The 23,981-nt window shown below is 48.4% G+C and overlaps 1 protein-coding gene across 1 annotated transcript; it reads right to left on the bottom strand.

The window, feature by feature from the left end:
* On the bottom strand, positions 629–5,218 carry PCBD1 (pterin-4 alpha-carbinolamine dehydratase 1). Its single transcript, XM_021398726.1, has 5 exons — positions 5,214–5,218; positions 4,483–4,816; positions 2,259–2,390; positions 1,818–1,898; positions 629–1,323 (listed from the first exon to the last, which is right to left on the bottom strand). The coding sequence occupies exons 1-5, from the start codon at positions 5,216–5,218 to the stop codon at positions 1,225–1,227; spliced, it is 651 nt and encodes a 216-aa protein (XP_021254401.1). The 3' UTR covers positions 629–1,224.

Raw genomic sequence — 23,981 nt, 5'->3', positions numbered from 1 at the left:
GTCAAGATGAAAGTGGTGTCTGTGACTTCTGCTTGCATGTGATGTTCAAGGGTACCAAAAATTGTATCTGTTTTAAGAGCTATGGATTTTCTCTTAACACTTATGGAAATATTTCTCTCAGGCTGTTTTGCTGAAAACTACTGTAGGTTTCGTAGCAAATCCTTCTTGTTGTTCCAAAAAAGCAGCAGTTTGGCTGCAGCCTGCCTGAATGCCGAGACACTGAGTTACTGAAGTGAAGATCTTGAAGTACTAAACCCATCTAAAACATCTTAGGGGAGGTATGCCACAGTAAGCAGCCTCTGGCCTGATGCCTGGCTACTTCTGTTGCTTTTGGTTGTGCATGCCCCACATTTGTGCATCAGGTATGATAGCTGCACTTTGGATTTTAGCACAAGCAGGTTTTTCAGATCTGCTCTAGCTTCTAAACAATGCTCTGAAAATCTCATTCTCTTTCAGACCCTGTTTGCTTTGAGGTGCAGGCCTGGGAAGGCATGTGCCTCTTCTCCATTATGCTTTATCAAGAAGCTTTTCCATGGCAGAAGCGCCTTCCTGAGAGAGCAGTCAAGACAGCAACTTGGGAAAACCTGTTGGTGTAATTCTGACAACGAGACCACCTTCCAAACTGTCATGAGGTTAACCAAGAACTTTATTGTAAACGTTTTTAGCTGGTATCCTACTAAAAGCCACTTACAATAGGGGTGAGATCGCGTGCCTGTTTGTAATACTGCTAGAGATAGGTTACATTAATAACCAAATTGCACATCACAGTTGTCGGTGTGTAATAGAGAAACCAAAGGGTTAATGTACCATGTTTTGGGTAGTAAAGCCTATTGGTACATAAGAAGCAATAGTAGTGACTGGATGGGGTCATATTCTGGAAAGATTTACTCCTGCAATAGTGTAATGTTACTCTTGGTAGAAGGGCATGGCTCCTGAAAGCCTCCAGGGGTCAGCAATTTGCAGGTGGGTGGGTACTGCACAGATAAAGAAGGGTTTAAGTATGGAAGTGGCAAGATGTGAGAGATAAGTATATGCATAGGATTAAAAGCTTGCTGGATGTCTCCATCTGTCTGAAATGCCAAGCTGGGGCAGGGAGCTCGGTGTGATCTTAGGCAGTCAGGGTCCAGGCACTGGCTGGGGAGAACGTGAGGTGCGGTCATCGAGGCGAGGTGCTGGTCGTGGCTGTGGCAGGGCTGATCTTTGGCTTCACACGTCTCTCTCTGATCAGGAGAGAGAAGCTGCAACCTGCTCGATGAAGCTGGCCAAGTTGATGTCTCTCTCGGATAAACCTGTGCACTCGTGGGTGCTCAAGGTGATGTGAACCTAAACCGGACAGACAGAGTGCTGCTAGCAGACAGAGCAGGAGCAGGTTCCCCCACTGCTCAACAGATTGCATCTGGTCAGGCAGGTAGCGCTATTTCTCCGAACTGTTTAGCAAAATTTAGCGAGGTGGGAGAGGTGTTCAGGCATTCTGCCTGTTTTTTTCCTGGCCACAAGCAGTGACTGCTACCGCTGCATTGGTCATGGCAGCTAGCTGTGCCTGCCTTTCAACTCACTTTCTCCAGAAGCTTTTCCCCCTTGCTGCTGCTTCTGGTACTGCCCTAAAAAAGCAACCCTGGTGCTAGTGCACCCACAGCTACTGCCCAGCTGGGCAGAAAAAAGGGGGACGTGAGGGCTTGTGGGTCATAGCTACAGGCTGTCTGTGTATGCCAAGGGAACAGCATCCAAGGGAAGAAGTTCCGCTGATCTGACCAGGACTTGCTGCTCTTAGTGCTCCCCGCAGAGCCCTGATTGTCTGTGCTCTCCACGCTTCTTACCTTATTATACACATTAAACCATTCAGGGTGGTGATCCAGTTTTTCTGCTTGTAGAGCCACTCTGGTCATGAAGCCAAAGGCCTGCCCAGTGCAGTAAAAAGAAAAGTTAGCTCTGAACAACTTATCTCATGCTATATTGCTTTTCACCCCATTACTATTAATTTTACACCCAGTGTTTGTAGGAATCCAGGCAAATGCAAGACCTGGGATGTTCTGTATCCTTGTTGGGCTTTTCTATGGGTCTTCCTCTTCTTGGGGAACTTTTCCCAGACAAACTGTGTGCTGGATTAAGAACTTTGGTGTCTTCGGTAGATTATCTTGCTTGGCCATTGTGTTTTAGGAAAAAGGGGGGTTTCTATGGCTGAGCCATGCAGGTGGGGCTCCCTGCTCTGTAAGCTAGGTTTCCCGTGCTGTAAAACTTGGTATCACCAATGCTCATACCCGGTTGAAGTCCTTGAAGTGGAACTCTTTGAAGATGGCATCTCTTCCTTCCACCTCGTTCCACCCCACGGCTCTTAGGTTTGGCAGCAGCTGCTCCCTCTCCTCCGCATTCAGCCTGTGGGCTTTTCCTGCCTGGCACCACGGAAGAGAAGAGATCAGCATGGCAGAAGTAGGAGGAAGGAGATACACAAAGAAATGAGGCATCCCATGGGTCGTGGAGTTGCAAGTCCATGTAGGCAGCACAGTGGTTGGGAAGGGATGGAATCTGTGTGCAGCCCTGAACTGGGGGTAGCTGTAGACGGGGGGGATATCAGTGCTGCCCTCTGCTCCACAGCTGGGGTACCTTTTGGCACATAACTAGGTCAGGTGAAGTCCAGTCTGTTTTCTGATCTGCACCACCCAACAAACAGAGCCTCCTGGGACACCTTACTGCTGTGTGTATGTATTCATTATAGCCTGAAGTACTAAGAAATTATGTCTGAGTGTGGTTAAGCTCCAGCAAGCACAATATTTAATTTTCTGTGGGGGAAAAAAAATACCTGTAATGAAATCCAGAACTGAGACCTGCTTGCTTTTGAAGTTTGTGAGGTATCCTGCGGAAGCAGGAGGATTATTTGCAGGGCAATTGTGCTGGAAACCTCCTCTAGAGGAGAAGAAAAGTGGTGTGAATCACAGGTGAGTCACACTTCACTGAAGTTCAACTCCTTTCCAGCCTCCCTTATGTTATGATGGATTTTAAGAGGCTGTTTGTCTGCGAGTAACAAAGGGCAGAGGGAGGGACTGTGATTTAGCATTGTCTTCTGCTCTCCGGCTCAGCTGCTGTTATTTGGTCTTAAAGGGGGGAAAAAAAGCTGCGGTTCTTGGCTTCAGCTAGTGCATATGGCAAAGATGAAACTGAAGCAGGCGGTTCTTCAAGGCTGCCTCGGTGGGGAGGGGTGGAGGGCAGGGGTGAGTGGGGATGGGTGCTGCTCTACATGGAAGATGCTCTTCTGGTAGTTGAATTCTTTCCTAATGGGTGAGGATTGTTGTTTCTCACTAGCAAAGACCAACATCTTTTTGTAATTAGTTTTCCTTTGTGCTTAACAACAAAGTGTGGCGAGTTGGATGTTAGTCCCAACCAATGCAGTCTGCTCTTTCTTTGAGTGTCTCCTCAGCTGCTGAGGAGCAGGTTCTGAGTGCCCATGCCCAAGCAAAAAAGTCCTAAGGACTGCTGACCAGAGTCAGCAAAGCACAAAGGGATAGCAAAGGAGCTGATGCTGCTTTTGGAGGCTCTTCCTTGGTTCTGCACTTAAGGAAGACCGAGCCACCTGCATGGGATGGATGCCATCCCTGTGCCCATGTGCTTCCCCTCCTGCATTTGGGGACAGCCTTCTGATGCTGCCCTTTGCTCTGTGCCACATTTTGGCTTGCCCCCTCTCCAAAGCTCCACCTTTTGAGGGATGGCGGTGAGCAAACACTGCTAAGTGCAATAAACCCTCGGCCCTCGCGATGACGTGGTAAGGCAGGCGGGTGGCTTAGCAACTGGGCAACATGGGGCCGAGCACTGCTGCTGTCCCCGCTGGCTCCAGTACGCTGCTTTGGTAGGCCACGTCCATGCCTCTGTGTGTGCGCACTCCTTTCAAACACACCATTTGCATTAGGGGGAACATAATTAATTTGTTTTCTTACGCTGGCTATCAATGGAGGTATTGTTTGGTTGCTGGTTGGTTTTCTGTTTGTTTGTTTTTTTTTTTTTTGCCCGCAGGACACTGTTGTGCAACGCAGGCGAAGGACCGAAGCATGGGAAATGGGGAGAGCTCATCTCTCAGGGCTCTACGGCCGCGAGCTGACGACCGTCCCTGCCCGCACAGCACCGTCCCCGTGCCGTGAGGGTGGCGTGCCCATTGGGTTAATCGGAGGGGACAGCCCTGGCACGAGCAAGCTGTGGCGATGCCCCGCGTGGGCTGTGCAGCTGGAGCAGTGCGAGCGGGGGCCCCGCGTGCAGGGCAGGATTTCGGCAGGGCCACGCTCGCTGTGCCGCAGCCTTTCCCTCCCCCAGCGCTCCGGTAAGCCGGCGCCGGCCGGCAGAGCTGCCTGCGTTACTCATTAACCGCACCGCCCGGCTCGGCTCCTTCCTCCTTCTCCTCCCGCCTCTCTGCTCGAGCGCCGCGGCCGCCGCCTTAGCCCTCCTTCCCCGTCCTCGCCCCGCCGGCGGCGGCCGCCGCCCAGCCCGCCGCCCACTTACCATGGCCCGCGGCTGTCCGTGGCCTCCGCGGCGGTGAGGGCCGGGCGCTGTGCGGGCGGCGGGGCCGGCGGCGTGGCGGGGCCGCGTGGAGGCGTGGCGAGGGGTCGGGTCCACCCACGGCGGCCGCTGCCCTCGGCCCCACGCGTTTCCCGGAGCCGCGGTTGGCGTCGGGGGCCTCGGCTCTGAGGTGAGGGTGGTGAGGCGCTGGAACAGGTTGCACGTTGATGTGGTTGCCCGTCCCTGGAGAATTTCTAGGCGAGGCTGGATCAGGCCTTGGGCAACCTGTTCTAGCTGTGGTGTCCCTGTGCACTGCAGGGGAGTTGGACTAGATGGCCTTCAGAAGATCCTTCCAATCCTAAGGATTCTATGTACTCGTGCACATCTTGCTTTCTGCTTTTAGAGTCCTGAGTGTCACTGAGATGATGGGAAAGCCCATCCTTCCTCTGTTTTCTATCATAGGTTTACTTGCTGTGGCAACAAAAAGGAAAAATGAGCACCTTTTCTGTCCTGTGTCTCTGTGTGGGGAGAGGAGACTTGGAAAGCCGTGCAGCACCTGGGAAGAAAATAGCCATCAGTAGATGTGACGCTGGAGGTTTTGATGTGGAAGGCAGGAGGAGGAGTGCTGTACAGCTTCCAGCAATGAAACCAGGAGGTGGGATTGTTTGCAAGGCTGGAAAAGGCCAGCAGAATGTTCTCTTGGCATTGGTTTGAATTGCAGGACCGGTGCTTACATCATCGTGGCCCCTGTGAACAGGGGCCTAAGCAGGTGAAGGAAGCAATGGTGTAGCAAGGCGGCAAGGAAAATCATGGATACACTAATTGTAGTGTATCTACTGATGACCCAGCTCCTTTGTAAAGCTATTTTCTCTCCTAGCTTATAAATCAGCCCTTAACTGCCAGCCTTGCACGTCTCTCTGCCAGGGAGATCTCACATGTTTCTGCTGAGAAGTGTCAACAGGGCAGTTGTGATTTTCCTCTGTGTATGTGTGAAGTTGGGGCTGGGAGATCCTTTTGCTGGCTGCGTGAATTCCCCTCTGCACTGCTTTCATTTCTCTCTTTCAGATGGGACTCTAGGTTTGCTTTTAATGATTAATTGAGCGCTGTTGGGCAAGGTGTTTGCTCAGAGTATTTTGCAGCCCCATGGTGGGACTGTGCCTGAAGTCACAGTGAAGAGATTTCTGCTCTTTTTTCCTCCCTTTTTGCCTAGTTTAGAGATGTGCTTATTTGAGGCTAGGTCAGTGTCAGCTTAACTCATGTGTGCATTGCTTTAACATACCTAGGGGGCTTCTGCGTTCGTGGAGGGAAATCTCGCATCACTAATCTTTATTATTTTGTCTGTACCTTTCTAACACAGTCTAGCTCCCCCTGAAAACTCCTTCGTTTGGCATCCGTGTCAAGGTTTGCTTTTTGACTTCCCCAGTTCTCACGTTGCCCAGTCCCAAAATCTTCTGATGGTTCCTTTTAGAGGGACGTCCTGTGAGGGTGGCAGCCGCAACGCTGAGACTGCTTGCCATCAAGTGAAAGATGCGGAGGGCATGGTCCTCACTGCTTATGAGAGGGAAGCTCTACAAGATCCCAAAGCTCCGACACAGTAACAAGAGTTTATTTATTTTTAACGGTCTGCGCTGGCTCTCAGCTTAACAGCATTGAAGATCTGCTCTGGGTCATCTTCCAGCCTGTGGAAGTGCTGAGTGTGGGGTTGGCGTTAGCATTAGCATGGTTCAAGCCACTGCTAAATTCACATTGATTTTTTGCATCCTGGGCCCTCTCACCGGGCAAATGGGATTACCCAGCAAAGAAAGTGGCGGCTTTGCTGTGGTTGTTAGGAAGGCTGCTGACCCAGGTCTGTGGTGTTTCCTGATGGCTCTGGGCAAGCAGAGTGCGTTTCTAGGGCTGCGTGTTTGTTTTAAGTCATGCTTTGGAGGAAGGGTGGCTGTCCGCCAGCACTGCATGAGAGATTTGTGCTGATGATTTTGAGGTCGCTCCTGTGATGAGGTCGAAACCTGTGTGTTGTGGGCAGGGAGGGATGGCTGCTTAGTCAGCAGGGCAACAATTAACTAGCCACAGTGCTTCATGAATTCACTAGGAATGTGTTTTCAGAGTTTGCATCCATGTCAGCAGCATCTGAGTGGGTGGCTTGGAGCAGGCCCTGGTCCCATGGTAGGGCTCAGCCCACTGAGCAGCCTTCCATCATCGACCGCTCCGCTGGTATCTGAGTGCTGCTCTTGTGGCACAATAGATTTAACTAGAGTTTCTTTAGCACTGGGGGGGGGGGGGGATTTATGGCGGTCGTGACAAGTTTAATTTGACAAAAGGGCCCAATAAATAGAGATAAATTGCTAATTATCCCTGTGTGAGCCTTCCACTCGTAGAGTTGTTCCCTCAAGGTCAGCGTGGGCTTGGAGTTTGGCACAGCAGAATGAATAGGGCAAATCAGGGCTGCTACAAATAGGATCATGGGATTGTTAAGGTGGGAAAAGACCTCGTGGATCACCAAGCCCAACTGTCAGCCCATCCTCACCTGCCCACTGAAGCAGTTGTAGTAAGCAATGAGGTCTCCCCTGAGCCTCTTCTCCAGACTAACCCATCCCAGTTCCCTCAGCCTCTCTCCATAAGACACGTGCTCCACTACTGCTTTGACTTTGATTCCTGTGACAGGATGTGTTTGCCCTGCGGGAAGGTAATACATCCAAATTACCTTCTCCGCAGCCCTTGCTTTGTCCAGCCTGGTGATGGATTGATCACATAACCTGACCTCTCTAAGCACAGCTGGAGCCTGCCGCAAGGAGACTGCCAGTGCTCAGTGTGCTTCCTGACTTTTGGTCCACGTTTGTGTTTCTTTGCTAAGCAAGTTGGATTTTCTGGCAAATCTTGCAAGGGTTGCAGAGGGTGAGTGTCTTGATGGATCTGGAAGCCTTTATCTGTCTGAAAAAGTGAGTTTTGCTCCTTGTTTATGCAGGGAGAGCTGGGTGCTGCATGTTAAGCAGCTGTAGTACAGCCACGTCTTGTCACTAGGGGTCAGGAAAATGCTGAGAAATGGAAGGAGAGCTGCCTGGAACGCACTGAATTCCACTGAAATGGAAAGGAATCTTCGCTGTCAGACTGTCTTGTGAGAAACACCTCTGGACCCCTTGGTGCACCACCCGAACCTCACATGGCACATGGTCCCATAACCCCAAAAGCACTGAGGATGCTTTTGGGCCAGATTTGTACAGCTCTTGGGCTACAGGTCTCAGCAGCCAGACTGCTACAGGTCTTGGGCTACCACTCCTGTTTTCCTGTTCCTTGGTTTATGGCCAGATTCCCAGCCTCAGGTCTTGCTGATGGGGATATGAGAGGGGCTGCCTGGGATCTACACAGACCTTTGATTGGGCTAGCATGTAGGATTAGAAAAAGTAGACAAGCTTTGGGGCATACCAGTCCTTCCAGTCTGAAGGCAGGCTTCAAACCAAATGAACTGAAAATGGTTGCTCAGAGATTAGGGAGATATTTACCATGTGTGGTTGCTTTAGAAGGAAAGAGTGGCTGCCACGTACAGAGAGGATGACTGGTGAGTGGAGAGAGAGAAGCACTAAGGCATTATTCCCTGCGGACAGTGACAGGTGAGGCTGCTGGAGGGGACAGTGACCGACTCCGGGAGCTCTGCTCTGCAGTAGGATTGTGAGTTTTATTTCCCAGATCTCCCTTGATGAGGTTACTCTGCTATTTATATTACCACCTCTATTTTTCCCCACCTAATGAGTTTGTACTGCTTCTTACAAACGGAATTCATCTGCTTTGCTTGTTCTTGCTATCAGTGGGAACGACCACTGGACCATGCTGTTTGTTCAAAGCAGAATAAAAATTAATGGGAAAACAGTGTACGCAGCAATCTTAAGGAAGCAAAATGCCACTGTGCTTCACCCACTGGGGGTAGGAAATTAAATAACGTAGCAGCTCGTTTCAAAGTCTGAGGATAAAGAGCTCCTGTGGCAAGCATGGCAAGGAGGAGAGAGATGAAATACTGCAAATTGTCGCTGGTGTGCAGACTGGGCAGAGAAGTTTGCTGCAGTAAAATAGAGCTGTGTTTAATTCCAGCCACCTTTGCTCCCTCCCAAGACAGCTGGAGAGAGGGAAGACTGCTTTTTACTTCTTAAAGCACCTGTGTATTTGGGTATCCTTCTGGTACCACTGCAGTTCTCTGGTGCAGAGGCTGCACCGTACTGTTGCTCTTTGTAGCAGGGGTGCATAGCAAATTGTGCTGCAAAATTGTTGCAAGACAAGCTCTGAACCAGAAGAATCGGGCTTTCATCGCTGTGCTTCTGGGTCATGTTTTGCATGCAGTTCATTGACAAAAATAACCAGCCAGCAGGGAGGAGCTGGTACCACAAGACACTGAAAACCTTTTACCCATCTTGCAATTAAATTTCAGAGGTGACCTGAGATCTGCTCCGTGTTTAGTTTAAGATGGAGGAATACTGCGCTGCTTTTATTTTACTCGCTTTCATTTATGCTGTTGGGGGTTTAGCTCTGCTTTAGAGTGTGGAATTGCTTTTTCTTTTTACAGAGCCCCAAAAAGGGTATTTTAGAGCTTAGAGGAAACTTAAATGAGAGAGCAAGCCAAGATCTTCTCCCTCTTTTCCCCATGTCTGTATCTTTCCTGGCAGTAAGCGTGGTGCAAAACGCAAGCAGCACCCATCTTATTTTCCAAATCACTATTTCCTGTGATCAAATCTGCCATGTCAACAAAAAGCATTGAGACCTCTGCTTTCCGCTGATGCAGAGCAGTCGTTTGTGGCTCAGGCATCACAGAGGTGTTAGACACCGAAATTATGGCTGCTCTGTCAGATTGGCTGGATAATTTTTACTCCTAAGCCTTCCGCCAAGATGATTTTCGGTGCTTGGAAATGAGTCTTACTCCGCAGAGCTGTCAGTGTCTCCCAGCTGTGTCGGTATTTGCTCTAACAAATGTGTGTATGTATGATATAGCTATTCCATCATCATTCCCCGCACTCCTCCAGATACCTGGGAAGCTTATCTTAAGTGCAGCTCTTCTTTCCCAGGGATCACTTTTGTTAATTCTTTTTTTGTTTGTTTTCCAGTAATGTAGAAAAGCCCTGCTACAAGTCGGTTTATTTTTTATTTTAAATTTTTTTTCAGAGGCTCTGTAGACACATAAGGAGACAGATTTCCTTCTCTGAGTGGCTTATGCCTGTAATGGGTTGTGGGGATGTTTTATTTATGCAGCTAGGAAACTGAGACAAGGAAAAATCAAGCCTTCGGTGGTGTTAAAGAACCAATTCTCAGTGAAAGGTTTTATCCTCAAGAAGTAGAGGGCAGAAAATCATTGTATAGGAAGGCGGTACTGGCTTCTTGTGGGCAGTTCTGTAATGGTTGCAAGTTCCTTTGCACGGAGGGAAAAACAGAGCTTGAATCTGCAGAGACAGCATGCCCACCTGCTGTCCATCCCCATTGCTCACCTGCAACTGTAGTCTGGGATTGGCAGAGAGGGGACACCTCCAGTCCTGAAGCACCATTGCTCCTTGGGGACACTTGAGCTCATAGCAGCTCATCATGGACACGCAGGAGGTGGGAGGAGGACACAAACCCTCTGGAGGAGTTGCTGTCGTTGTTTGCAGTGCAGATGAGTTGCCAGTCTGTGGTTGCCTCATCTCCCCTTTGCACATACTTCTCAGCTGATGGGAGCTCTAGCATCAGTAAGTGATGTGCCAGCAGTCATGCTCCTCCTGACTCAGCTAATTAATCGGTGCTCCTAACGACAACTCTTGACCATCAAATAGTTTTCGTTAGTATGCGGGGCCCAGCAGCGTGGGCGAGCCTATCTATCTTCATTGGCTCTTGGATTTCAGCATCAGCCCTGCGTGATGTAAAAAGGGCAGCTTTTTGTCTAGGCCCTTCTTCATTCTAGTGAATGCTGACCTTTTTGATCTTTTTCCTCTTTTGCTGTATGTTGGTAAAAGGAGAAGACTGGCAGTAAATTCAGCTTCTGTCCTGTTATCCCAAGTGATTATCCTCATGGGGAAAAAAGTGGGCAGGATGCTCTTTTAAAGTAGGGAAATAGTGTGTGGTTATCCTCATTTTTTAAGTTACCTGAGAAACATACGCAGGTCTAAAAGGAATAAAGTGAAGACCAATACTTATTGATGTCTGAATTACCCTCTTCCATACCAAAACCCAGCTTTGCCAGGGGTGTTACTGCATCAATGCGCAGGTGGCCTCAAACTGACCAAAACTGTATGTGCAACCTCAAAACCAGAAAGGAGGAGTTCTGCTGCTGGGAAGCATTTCCAAAGCTCACCAACCATCTGGTGTTTTCCTGGAAGCCACTGCTGCACTCCCAGCCTTGCTCTCCAGGAGGAGAGGGCACTGCTGTCCTCACCCATCTGTGAGGTTGTTTCCTAAACGTTGCTGTAACGCGGCAAACATTTGTTCACGTTGGGAAGTCATGTAATTTCCTTCCTTCCAGCTGAACCTGCCCTGAGGGAATTCCTCCTTTTGTCAGATCAGTGTGATTCTGAGCTAAAAGATCTCAGGTCTCCTGGGATGCTGGAGTTGGTTCCCTTCCCCTTGGATCGTAGAACTTAGGACCACCTCGTTTGTCTCTGCTGAGGTCTTCTATCAGTTGCTTGCTTTGGGCCACCACTGTAAGTTATTTATACAGTGATTAGTTAAAGCTTCAGATATTTAGTGCATCCTCTAAATCATGTATCCAGCAACAGCTATTGGTCACATAAAGTTTCATTGAGCAATATCTATCACTTACCAGTTTTCTCAATGTGTGCATATATTTAATTTTCTACCAACCTCTCTTGCTGATGTTTTCTGCTGAGTAAATGCTAAATTGAAGGACTTCAAAAAGTGTTTTGGCACATTGGAATGGGTGAATTATTTGCAAAGGGAAAATGGAATGTAAAAATTCATCTTGCAAAAAAGTTGCCCTGTTGTATAAAGCCCATTTATCCATGTTTAAAAAAGTGAAATTTATTTTTTTTAAGCATACGTAGCTAAGCAAGCAATCTCCTAATCAACTAGCTTTGAATATTCCATTTGGTTTTGCATCTGTTTTTTTCCTTCTTTTGCCTCTGTTTATAGTGTGCTTATGAGACAACATGTGCTTTATACTGAGGGTTCAAAGCTGTACCTCTGAATGCTTGAATTCAAAGATATGGTCGAAATTTAATATATTTAAGTTGGCTCAGAAAGCCAAGTTCCTGGGCTTAGCAAAGGAAATGCAGCTTGAAAGAATACTAGGCAGAAAATGATGTCTTAATGAAAACAAACTTTTTTCTTTTGTGGCATGTAATGATTAAAATAAGTGATTATGCCTGGGTGTGCAACCAAAGTAGCAAGAGTGCATTTGCTTTGGGTGCGTGGTCAGTTTGGAGAGCCACGGTCACTCTGTAATCTGGGAGACTATTTAGTTGTGGATTTGGAAATAATGGTCCTGGGGTGGTTTCGGGCTATGTACTGCAATATGTCTGTGTAATGTGGCTGTGACTAGCTTGGATGGAGCCAGCAAGTCTCTCCACGATGCAGCAGAGGTTTCTGCAGGGCTGATGAGGAAAGGAGGCTGCGATACGGAAGGGGACAGGACATGAGCTCCCTCTGGCTCTGTGCACATCAGTGCAGACCTGCTGGTCCCTGCTGCCATTGCAGAGCTGCTCTCAAAGCAACCCATCTCTTGCAATGACCTGGTTTTAGGGAGAGGAGAGGAAAAGGAAGGAATGGAAGGAGAAGGCAGTGCTGTCACCAGCCTGACGGTCACTGGGGCTGGCGATGTTTTCTGAGTCTCCTGCCTGCTTGCTGCAGCGCATTAATTGATTTGGCAAAGCAAAAAGGAAAGCAGTAGCGGTTGATTGAAGTGAAACTATGTATTTTGAATTGTCCTCCTGGATGCTGGCACGATTTCCTTCCCCCTCTTTGGAGCTGGCTGCTGTCGGTACCCTGCTGTTCTGTGTTCTCCTTGCCCGAGGTTTGATGGATGCTGGAGTCTTGTCTTTGGCTAGTAATTGGGATTTCACTCATTCTGCAGGCAAATTTGCTACTTGTTCCTGTGGCAAGTATGCTACAGGCAGAGTTAGCTGCTGTCCTTGCTGCAGCGATGGCAAAGGCTGCTGTCTTCATCTGTGCTGTAATTAGATCACTAATTACAGCTCTCTGAATATTTCCTCTCCACCCTTCAGTGGGCCAAACCAGACTTGGCAGGGCCACTAAGAAAAGCACAGTGGTGGGTAAATGCAGGTGATGGACATTGCCTTGATGTCCAGAGCCCTTCCTGGGTGTCTTTGTGCACCAGCTGTGGGTACTTCACTTCCTCTGACCTCAGCCAACCCTTCCAGGCGTGAGGGAGCTCCTGCTGCACAAGAAGTTCAGAGTGAAAGAGGAGCTCTCAGTGCACTGTGTTTAACTTGCTCCAATTCTGTTCCCTTTTTTCCACATCAATAAAAACCGCCATGGCCCTTTCTTCTCTCCCCCTTTTCTTTCCTGAGTTGGTTCTGTGAAAACGGTGTTTTGAGGCAGTAAATCACAAAATGGAAGCACGCACTCATAAAATGCTTTATGCTCCCCTCCATCAATATTTCAACACGGAACACAGGCACCAACATTTCATTTTAATTACGCCACAAATTTCCCCGTTATGGGGCAAAGCTGAACTCTGCAAGCCAGCCTAGCACCGTCCCCTCCCTGCGACATCTAATTAGCAGTATGTGTTGTGCACGGGAGCTGGAGCTGCATGCGGCCCGGTACGTGTCCCACAGGAAGGAGGGCTTCCAGCTGGCTTTGGACTGCCTCATTCTTTTGGAAGCTCTTCTGGCAATGGGAGGCCCTTGAAGCCATGGGTGAGAATAGCTGGTGAGCTGGAAGGGCAATCCAGCACAAGCAGAAGGTTTGGGGAGAAGGGGAGCCTTCCCTGCTGCAGCCAACCTTGCATTTTTTAAACCTGTACTTCCTGAGGTTGCTGGGGCTGTTTCTGTTTGCAGGAGAAGAGAAAGAATGTGACCAAGATGTGCAAGTCACCCAACAACGCAAGTCTGCGCCCTCATGCAGTGTTTTTGAGGAGAGAAGTGGCAATACGAGAGGCAATGTGTTGCACACCCAATTAACGTGTTTACCTGCAGGACTCATTGCCAGAAGATACTGCTGACTCTCAGAGTTTCTTGGCGTATAATGTTCACAGGTGTGTGAGCTCTGATAAAGATATAAATGGCAAAATGCTGAAGGAGAGGAGGGGGTCCTCTAATGTAAAGGAAATACGTCCCTTGTGGTAGTGCTGTTCCATCATTGTCAATTATGGGGAGTGTTAAATGTTCCTCTGTAGCAGCTGGTGTGGAGTCTTATTGTAGAGAGGGCACTAAATGAGACGGGTTATCAGTGTAATTCAATACGACAATTTCTGGGGCCATATCCTAAAGACAGTGGGAAAGGTGGGGAGAGGGAACAGCACTGGTGACATGCACAAATGCTAACTGGAAGGGAAAGAGGCATTCATTTCTTGTTAGCACATACAAATGTAAATGTAGTGATTTATGTAACTTCCCAAAGCTTAGCGGCTCGCTGCCTGGACAAGCATTCTTAAAACGCATATCCAAATTAAGGTGCTGCATATTAGATAAATTGCTCCAAAGTAGAAACCTGGTTTGCAAAGTCAGCGTTTTTCCAACAGTCTCTTAAAACTCCTAAAAGAAACCCACTGAGCAAACCACTATAGGGAGAAATAAAAACCCGTACGCTGCCACTATCGAAGTCCAGAGGATAGGTTTGGGGCTGCCCTTGCCAGAGGAAGATGGTTCGCTACAGCCTGATCTCAAAGGGATGTGTGCTGGCATCTTTGGAGATGCACTCGTTAAATAAATTCAAGTCCAAACACCGCAAAATAAGTGATTTAACAAATCAATCACTGTATTCTGGCATGCCCAAACACAGCAATTTGGGGTTGTGTAATGGAGGGCTCCGCATTTCTAACGGAGATGGGGAGAGTGGGATGTGTTGTGCTTCATCCAGCATCTTAATGCAGCATTTCCTCTGTGAGGGAAGGTGTGAAAAGTGAAGCTAAAGCTGTGATCTCTGCTTTTTCCTCTTCCCTAGAGCCGCTATCTTGAGATGGGACCGGCAGTTCTGGTCATGGTGTGCCAAGTGCCAGGTCCTGGCTGGGCCATGCTGTGTGTTAGTGGGAAGATCATCTTGCACGCTCTGAGGATGGTGCAGGGCAGCATAACAGCCAGCAGCCTCCAACCAAGGGAGTTCAATGAGAGCTCAGTCAGCTGGGATGTATCTGCCCTCCCAGGAAAGGGTTTGGGGTCGATGTGCAGGGGAAGGGGAGGCTGGGTGTGAGGAGGGGATTGCCAGGTTGGTTTGCTTCCCTGTGTGTTGCAGTGGTTGCCCAAAACCAATCCTAAGGAGCCTTTGGCTGATGGATGTGGCCCGTAGATGCAATCAGCCTGGTTTTTCAGTGAGATCTTCTTATCCGAGCCCTGAACAACAGGACTGACAGAGAGCAGGAACAGGAGAAGAGAAAAATGGTAGTGTTTTCTGAGCACCGTGTCCCCGAGTGCGTGCTGGCATGTCCCCATGCAGCCCAGAAATATGCAGCAGGGATCTGTGTGCGTGGTTATGGCCCTGCCGTCCATGGATCCTGTTTGAATACACTCCATCCCGGAGTTGTTTTGCATTTCACCAGGGAGTCTTTTGTCTAAAGGGCATCACTGCTACAGCAAAGTGGAGCGTGTCCCTGCCCCTGTGTTCTCCAGTGGATATCACATTTCATTACCCTGATGAGCCTGAGCGAGTTCTCCCGCTCGCGTTAATTTGCCCTCAAGCCAGCCTGTGTCACATCCACGAGAAGCCTGTGACATTTTCTAGCCTCCCCCATCCCTCCTGGTTTGGAATCCTTGAATAATAATCCCAGCCTTGTCCCATTTTCCACTTATCGATTGTGAGATGGAGGGGCTGTTGTGGGGTGATCTCTTGCATCTGGAGCATGGGTACATCCCTAGGAAGAGGTGCCTGGGGAACATGAGCCTGTAGTGCTGGATGAGGAGTGTGGTTAAACCCAGAGCTGAGCTCCCTTGGTTCAGTGCTGTGCTTTGGGAGTGCCCTGCAGGCAAAGCACAGAGGAAGGATTTAAAATAAGATGTGTGGAGGCAGGTGAGAAGTGAAGTATTTGTGTTCCCCGTGTGGTGTTCTTCCTTCCCTGTGTGTTTAATCTGCATTTCAGACTACGATGGTAGTACTGGAGAGCCAGGGCCATTTTCCAAATTCATCTGAGTGCGAAGTGAGTTGTGCTCCTGCATGCATCGCAGACAATATTTTTGCTTCTTTCTTTAAGCTTTACATAACGAAAGTTCTGCTTTAACCAATAATAGCTTTGAATGATGATAGTTTTTCTTTTGTGGCAGCTTTGACTTTGAGCCATTGAACAATCAGCGGTGCTTGTGTCAGCCCTACCATAAAGACAGGTAATTTCTCAAGAAGTCAAACAAGCTCTAGCAGGACAAAGAGCATTAGCTACTGATGGGTGGTGTCCTGAAGAGAGAAAAGGATGCATTCTTGCAAAATATTTCCATGATTATGTCCATCATCACGCTGTCCCAGGAAGGAAATTCAGCATGGTGATGCTTAGCCTTGCCTCACACTCTCAGCTGGCTGGTGGTCACTGTTTCTGTATTCCCATTTCCAATAAGAATTAATGTACGTTGGTCAAAATCTGCTCTGGAGGTGCTGAGATGCTTTGCGCTGAGTGCATGAGAGCCTTGGTCACGTGCAGACAAGAGTTACTTGGGCATGGAGAACCAGCAACCGACTGAGGGGGAAGAAAAAAATCAGGGACTTTGTGTAGGTTCGGCTGTAACACTGAGGTGTTTCTGGAGTGCTCTTTAATTGAGGGAAGGAGACTCCCATTAAGAACTGGTTATGTTGCGTATTGAAGATGAGGAGGTTGGGGTTAAGGGGATCTCAATCTGGAACAGGATACAGAAACTCAAGTGAAAGATAATGACAGCCAAAAGGAATGAAACTTGAAGCCTCGAGTGCTTAAAACCTGGAGGTTTTGCTCCAGGAGTTTCCCTCAGCCCTGGACAACCATGGTAGGTGAGGAGTGAGCCACAATGTGCTTTGGGGTGGGACAGTAATGGCCTGCTACCAAGGCCATTATCAGTGACCCCTGCACAGCTTGCTTCATGCCTGGGGACAGATGCATAGCACTGTAAATCCCATGGGTGTTGCTTCTGATTCGGGGGAGTTTCAGGCTGGGTATTAGGAAATGTTTCTCCTCATAAAGAGCAGTGATGCACAGGCACAGACTGCCCAGGGAGGTGGGAGAGTCACTGTCCCTGGAGGTGTTGCAGAGCTGTGGGGATGTGGCACTGATGAATGTGGGCAGTGGGCGGGAGGGGTGGGCTGGGTGAGCTGAGAGTTACTGGGGAGATTTCAGGTAGTTTTAGGGGAAAGCAGTAATCAAGGAGGATGTTTAGAGTGCCACAATGGAATGGATCTCCTTCCGAGGTGTCTGATTCTGCCTCCTCTGGTCCCAACCTTGTCCCTCGGCTTGGTGCTTGGCACCAGAGATATCAGCACATCTTCTGGGGTGAAGTAGGGTGCACCCCAGCCTGGCCAGCTGCAGAGGATTCCAGCCTCCAGCACTTGTCCGCTGGCCAGGGGTGAGCAATTTCTAGTCCAGAGAGAAATTTCTTCTCCCAGCATCCCTCCGAGCCACTTCTGCCTGCTCGAAAAGGATTCCTCTCTGTGAGTCGAGTCATGCTTGAAGGAGCGCTTGTTAAATAAGTACCGCTCAGCTATGCTTAAAACAAATGAAGTTGATTTAATAGGGCTATAGAAGGGCCAGGTAGCTGTGTTATTTAGGAGTATTGGCACTTTGAAGGCCGAGTGCTAAAAGCGCTTCATTTTTATTTCAGCTGTTAATTGAAAATCAGCTGGTTTGCGTTGTTCTTTCTGCCACTGCTTCTTCCCCGCTCCCTGCCTCTCCTCCCCTGCCCTGCCAGGGTGGGATAACAGCTGTTAATGCAACACCCCTGCGCAACATGCTCGTACAAATGTGGCACCCGGCCAGGCTTTCACTCGTGGTTTATTGGTTTAATTAACCAGGGTCTTGCAAATACTTCTTTGCGAGGCAGGAATGAGAGAATCTAATGTTTCTTGGTCTGGATCTTTACATCATTTTTAGGCACCTGGTGAAGGCACCAAGGCAAAAGCCTGGCTTCTCTGATTAACCTTGGCTGAATTCAATAATACCGTGGAGTCACGTTATTGCTGACCTTGTGCTCCACCACCTTCTCATCTTTCTGTTTTGTCTTTTCTTCCCCCTTTTGCAATAACAGTTAGAAGCGTTGAAAAAATCACCTGCCGTCTCATGGGAGAGCTCAAAGGACAAGAAGACCAGATTTCAAAATCCTTCTTTTGGGTTTTGAGTACCGCAGCCCTCTTGCAATTCCAGTTTTGGGGTAAATGTCATTCATCCTTCCTTCTTGAACGTCTCCTCTTCTTTGCTTCCTTTTCCTTTAATGGTGACAAGTATTGCGCTTGGTTCCTGCGTCCGCCCTGAAGGTGGTGGCAGCAGTTCTTACGTGTGACTTTCTATTGATCTTGAGGGCGCTGGTTACGTTATGGAAGAGAGGATATTGATTTTCTTAATTGACAGCTCTCCCTTGCTGGGATCCTTTCAAATCAAGACTGTGACAGGTCACATTCCCTTGTGCCTGGGGTATCTGAAGCATGCTGTTAGTGTTGGGAGGCGTCTGGGTCAGGTGGGTAAGTAGTTCATTAAGGCTTTCTGCAGTGATTTTTCCCATTGGAGTCGAAGGCTTCTACGTGAGAAATGTCTCCTTGACTTTGAAGCAGAAACGTGGAGCTCGATTCTAGACACCAGCAAGCAAAATGCTGTCACAGCCACATCTAAAATCAATACAGCCCTCGGTGGAGTGGTCTCTGGTCTGTGTGTATGAGTGGTTTCAAGGCCCAGGTTCAGGTAAGCAAGAGCAGGAGGCTCCTGCCCTGAGCAGGCCACTGCATGAAGCTGGGATGTCAAATAGACTGTGGGGCATTTCTGGAGATTTTCATAATGTAGCCCACACGTATGGTGGGTCCTTTCTTGTTGGTGATGTTGTGATGCTGTGTGGCAGTTTTGTGTGCTGTGGGCTACTGAAGTAGCATTGTCAAGGGTGAAAAAAGTAGATAGGCTGAAGCTAGGGTAAAGTACATCATGCTCTGTCTCCTCCTCGCTCTGGTAACTGCTGTGACATCCCTGAGGAGCTGCCGTGGTCTCACCCAGAGCCTTGCTTGTCCTGGGGTCCAGCAGTAGGAGTGAGTCCTTCTTGAGACAGCACCTCCAATGTACTCCAAAACACTAGCAAATGCTAGCAAGGGTACAGTTTGGTGAATGCATAATTTTGGTTTATTTTTTCCTGCCTGGAGCATGTTGAGATGCTAACAACTGCTTGTTTACTGCTGGGTGCAATTTGAGATGCTGTACAAAGTCCTAGGGTAGATTTAGACTGGATCTAAGGAAGAAGTGTTTTACAAGAAGGGCGGTGAGTCACTGGCACGGGCTGCCCAGAGAAGTGGTGATGCCCCATCCCTGCAGACACCCAAGGTTGGGCTGGATGGGACTCAGCTCCTGATGGAGCTGGAGGTGTCCCTGTTCATTGCAGGGGATGACCTTTAAAGGTCCCTTCCAACTCAAACAATTCTATGATTCTGTAAATGATATGGTTTCTGGCTTCCCGAAAGATGATCTCCTTGCTTGCGTACCACTTCTTGACTGCAAATCACAGCCTTGGAGCACTTCATAGTCTGGTGAGTTTGTGCAGGACTGTCTCCTTTGGAAGATCATCTCATCTCTCAGCGAACGCTCTGCTGCCCAGTCAGATGCGTGGCATGTTCCAGGCCTTTCTCTGGGACTTTGGGAAGGGGATGTTTACCAGATGGGCTGTTTTCTCTTTGGGAGTGGATCCAGTCCAAGAATATACCAACGTGAAGTTTTCTACCTGCGGGTCAAGAGGAAGTCTCCACGTTTTTTTAGAAACAGAGGCAGTCAAACCATTAAATTCATTTGTCTTTGCTTTAATAAAAGTTCTCCTTGCCTTCCGAGAATGATAATGGCACTAGATTAATGTATCCAGGAGTACCATTGTGAGTGGCAGCTGGAGAATGAGAACTTGATGGGATCTAAAATGAAAGAAAAATGTTTGCAATCAGTTTTGTGCTTCATTCTCTTCTTACCCCAGCTACCTGAGATGTTCAACATATAATTCTACAATTATGTGGTGTTTTTTAAAAGAAAGGCATTGTGAGTCTTCTGTGAGAAACTCTCAAAATGCTATTTTCATGCAAATAGCTTTGTGTGCTAAATTGAGGAACTTCAGAACTGCAGAAAATATAGGAAATGTGGGCAGAATGCATTTGAAATGTAAAAGTTTCCTGAGAGTTGTCAACAGCTCTTTAAGAAGCCTATTGCCCAAACCTTTCAGCAGCTTCTCTTTATGATTGCGGGGGGGAAAAAAAACAACAATTACCAAACTGAAAAGATTGTATGTAGCCGTTGCACCGAGGAGCCGCTCTCAAGAAGCGATAATGGAGTGGAAGACGCTCCTCCGCTCGCCTTGCTGGCTTTGACGAAAATCAAGACGACAACAATGCCCAAATCCTTTTTCTAGTTTCTGAGCTGGAAAGAAGAGGATACCCGGTTTTCTAGATGGCTTTCTCTTCCAGATTCTCTGACGTCTGCTAATGCGCGTCCTTATGCCTGTGCTGGGGATGCACCAAAGTAAGGGCAAAGAGACCTGAATTTCTCAGTGGAGGGATCTCCACCACTCCATGAGCTCCTGTGGCAGGAGAGTGTAGGAGCGTCCTTTTTTGAGGGCAAAGCCAGCCCTCGAAATGCAAAAGCATCCTCTCGAAACAGAGTGTGAGATGAATAAAGCAAGTGACTTTTCCACACCGCGAGGAGAAGTGCTTTCTACATCGTCGCTGCAGACGATTAAGGAAAACAATTGCGTTCTGACAACATGCATTGACATTTTAAAATGAAAAAGAAATGAACAGATTCCGGGAGGTTTGGCATTAATGATAATAGATTTCCCTGAACGGGAGCCTTTTCAGAAGTCTGATTCTGTTTTTCTTGTGCCGGCAACCGTGCTGCAGGGGACAGCCAGTGCGTCAGAAGAGTTCAGGGGGTGACCTGGGGTCTGAAGTGCAATCTTTAATTCCTCTTTGAATTTAGAAAAGACAAAGGTGAGAAGAAAATGAGTTTAAGAGCTAGGCAACTGGACTGCCCTGCTAGCAAAGCCCTGGCCTGGTGTTTGGCTGGAGCACGTGCAGTGAAGGCAAAGCTTTGGGGTGGGTATAAAATCTATTGCAGTTTGCCACGTTGCTACAGGAATCTTTTGCTCCTAACTTTCAGCTGCGGGGTTGAGCCTGGGACGTTTACAGCTGCATCTTTTTATAGGCACTGTGTGATGGGTAATTTTATGTGAAAAACCTATTTAGGCCCCTGATGGAAGAAGTAAATTTAGGTGAGACTCATTCTCCTGCAAATTCTTGGCGCGCCATAAAAAAACATTGCTCCGAAACGTTGGCTGTAAAACTTGTGCCTTGTTAAAGTTACAGTCGGAGGTGGTGGTAAATGGATTATTTAGGCTCTCAGGGTGGTGGCATGCGGCGGTCCCTTCCTTCAACCCCTGCAGCGAGGATGCTTGTTCCTCCCTGAGAACCCTGCAAAGGCAGGATGCCGGTGGTTTGCTCAGCATCACTACCCTGGCCCTGGGTCTTTTTTGCTTTTCCGGCACACATTTCTCTTGGTCAGCCTGGCTGCCACGTTAGATCTCTAGCTCTTCCCATGCTGCCTCTCTGTTTGAAGAGAGATGCAAGCAAATCACTCGCTAACAACCAGGGCTGGGAGACACTTCCAGCCTTTGAATAAGCCGTGTGGGATTTTTCTTTCTTTCTTCTGTAATTGCTGTCTGCATAGGGAAAGCCGGGCTTGGCAAACACTGATAATTCTGATAAAATACACTGCTTTGGGGCCTTCTGTTAGCTACAAGGAGGGAAGGAGGTGCTCAGTGCAGGTTTGCAGTGCACTGGTGCTGGGGTGGAGCAGAGAGGCGGCTGGCACAGTTTTTTCAGGAGCTTGGTGCAGAATTGTTATGCGTGGCTTCCTGGGTAACTGCACAGGTACTTATCCCCTTTATAAGTAGGAAATTGGCATCTTTATAGATCTGTTACAATTGCTTCCTCAGCTGAAGGTCGCTGCTCTCCTCATTCCTGGTTTGCAGCTCGCTTGCCGTGTGCTCGCTCCTGGCTCCCATCCTTCCCAGGTCATGTTCTGCTGTCTTTTATCTGCAGGGATTTCTCCTGTGAGCTGATATATTTCTTTGTGAATAGCATTTAAATCTACATTTTGTGATTGTGCAGGTTTTAAGTTTTTTTTCCCCTTTTTCTGAGGGTTTCTTCTCTTGGTGGGAAAGCACTGAAGGTCTTTTTATTTCTTTTATTTCTTTTATTTCTTTGTGCCCCTTGAGTGTTCCTCATTTAAAAGGATGGGTTACTTTTGACCCTAGGTGCGTAGCTACTTCGTTTAGCCTGAGCTCAATGCCTAGATGATGCCAGCTTGCTTGAGGCCCACCTCCTTCACCCCACCCTCACCGTGGGCTGCACGCTTACCTCTTCGGCTTTTGTCTCCAGGTCAACGCCAAATGCTTACCTCGTGCCTCCGAGGAGCTCTGAGGATGCAGCTGTGCCATGGAAACATTCTGCACTGCATTTTGTACCGCCTGCAGAAGCTGCCATGAACTCCAGTCTGGTCTCTCCTTTGGGAAGTAAGGGCAGGTGGCTGTAGGTGGGCTGGGACTTTGTTCCTCCACACCACTGTTGGTGTGAGCATAGACCAACTCTCCATTTGTGACATATTTTCTCACTCCCTCTAGGTGAAATGTTTCAGATATTACCTGTTTTTTTCCTGTTTAATTATTTGCTGGACAGTGCTTTTCGTCTGTAGTTTCCAAAACGCTCTTAAGTATCTCGTATTCAAACCTGTGAGGTGGTGCTTAATGTTGCAAGACCATACCGATTTCCTGCTCCCTGATTTAGAGGAGGAATTTGAGTCATGAGTGTCCCCACCTGTCAATTCAGATTTCATTTTGCAAATGTCCCCTAATGTTCCTGCAAAAATCAGTTTCAGCAGACATTCCTTCTAGAAGCATCACCTGCTGAACCGTGCAGAGAAGCTGGAGCAGAGTATTCATGCAGCTGGCTAGAAAGCTGTATGTACTGCTTGCCTGTGAGACTGTATGGAGGAGCCCAAGCCTTTTGCCTCTCCAAGCTATTTGATGGCATTTTTATGCAGTCCTGAGGCTCACCTCTTTCCTTGCTTTTCTCCCCACCAATCTCATCCTACTCATTTCCCTCACCTCCCTGGAGCAAAGCCTTCCCCTTCCAGCCTTCAAGGCTTTCTCTCCGGCAGAAATTCCTGCAGGTGGAGCTGGAATGACATCCTGCTGCTGCAGTAAGATAGGAGGCATTGCTTGTTGTAGACTAATTGCTTCCCCGTGGTTCCTGTTGCTCTCTGTGCCTGCAGCTGCCGGGGCAGAGCATCCTGCATGCCCTTTGGCTCTTGCTAAGCTGTGGTGCTTTGACCACCTCTGGATCACGAACCTGGAATATCAAAGGATACTGTGCAGCAATCAAGTTGTTATTATTAATTATTTTGTACAAGGTGTACTGGTTTAATTGTGTCAGGGGTAAATCTTTTTCCGTGCCTTGTCCCCTAAGGATCGCGATGGAAGGTGCAGCCTATAGCAGGAAAACAGTGGCTGGATTCAGCTATACTAGTATTATCCACGATAGTTGTCCTCACTGTGGCTTTGCAGTGATTTATCTGGGCTTCCTGGCTTTCCCAGGGGTACACAAGGACAGTCAAGAAATCAGGGTTGGCTGCTCTCCCGGTGGCTCATTCTCCTGCTGGCTGTTGTCTACAGGTGGCTGTTGCCTCCAAACCTCAAACAAGATGCCAGCCACTGGTTTGGCTCCTGCTGTGCCTTGGCTGTGCTGTTAGATCCCACCAGCAGAGTGTCTCCCAGGCTGAAAAATAGCAGCTGAGCACGGAGGGGTGGGAAGCGGTGGGGGGGATGCTCCACAGGGTTGGGAACGTGCTCAAAACACTGACAAAGTAGGTCTGTACAGGATTCCAGCTGTGGAGGCACCAGCACGAGAGGTGCCCCTCTGTCACTTCCCTTCCAGTCTGGGGCATTTTGCAGCTTCAGGGCTTCCTGAGCTGGAAGTTAATCTGTAACTTCGTGTTTTATAGGCCTTGATGGACTTCTGCCAATTTGCTTAAAATATTTGTACTGCGGGCCCTTTGGATGCCCCGTTGCGAGGAGTGACGAAGCTGGAGATGTGTTTCAGCAATGCTCTGGAGTCTTTGTTTTTCCTGATGCATTGCATTTTTGTGGTTGCTTCCAGGGCCACCCACATCCCCGACCTCTCTGCAG

The sequence above is a fragment of the Numida meleagris genome, chromosome 5 (assembly GCF_002078875.1).
Source record: "Numida meleagris isolate 19003 breed g44 Domestic line chromosome 5, NumMel1.0, whole genome shotgun sequence".
NCBI classification, from domain to species: Eukaryota; Metazoa; Chordata; class Aves; order Galliformes; family Numididae; genus Numida; species Numida meleagris.
The sequence above is the reverse complement of the archived record's forward strand: the minus strand, read 5'-3'. Positions and strand labels throughout refer to the sequence as shown.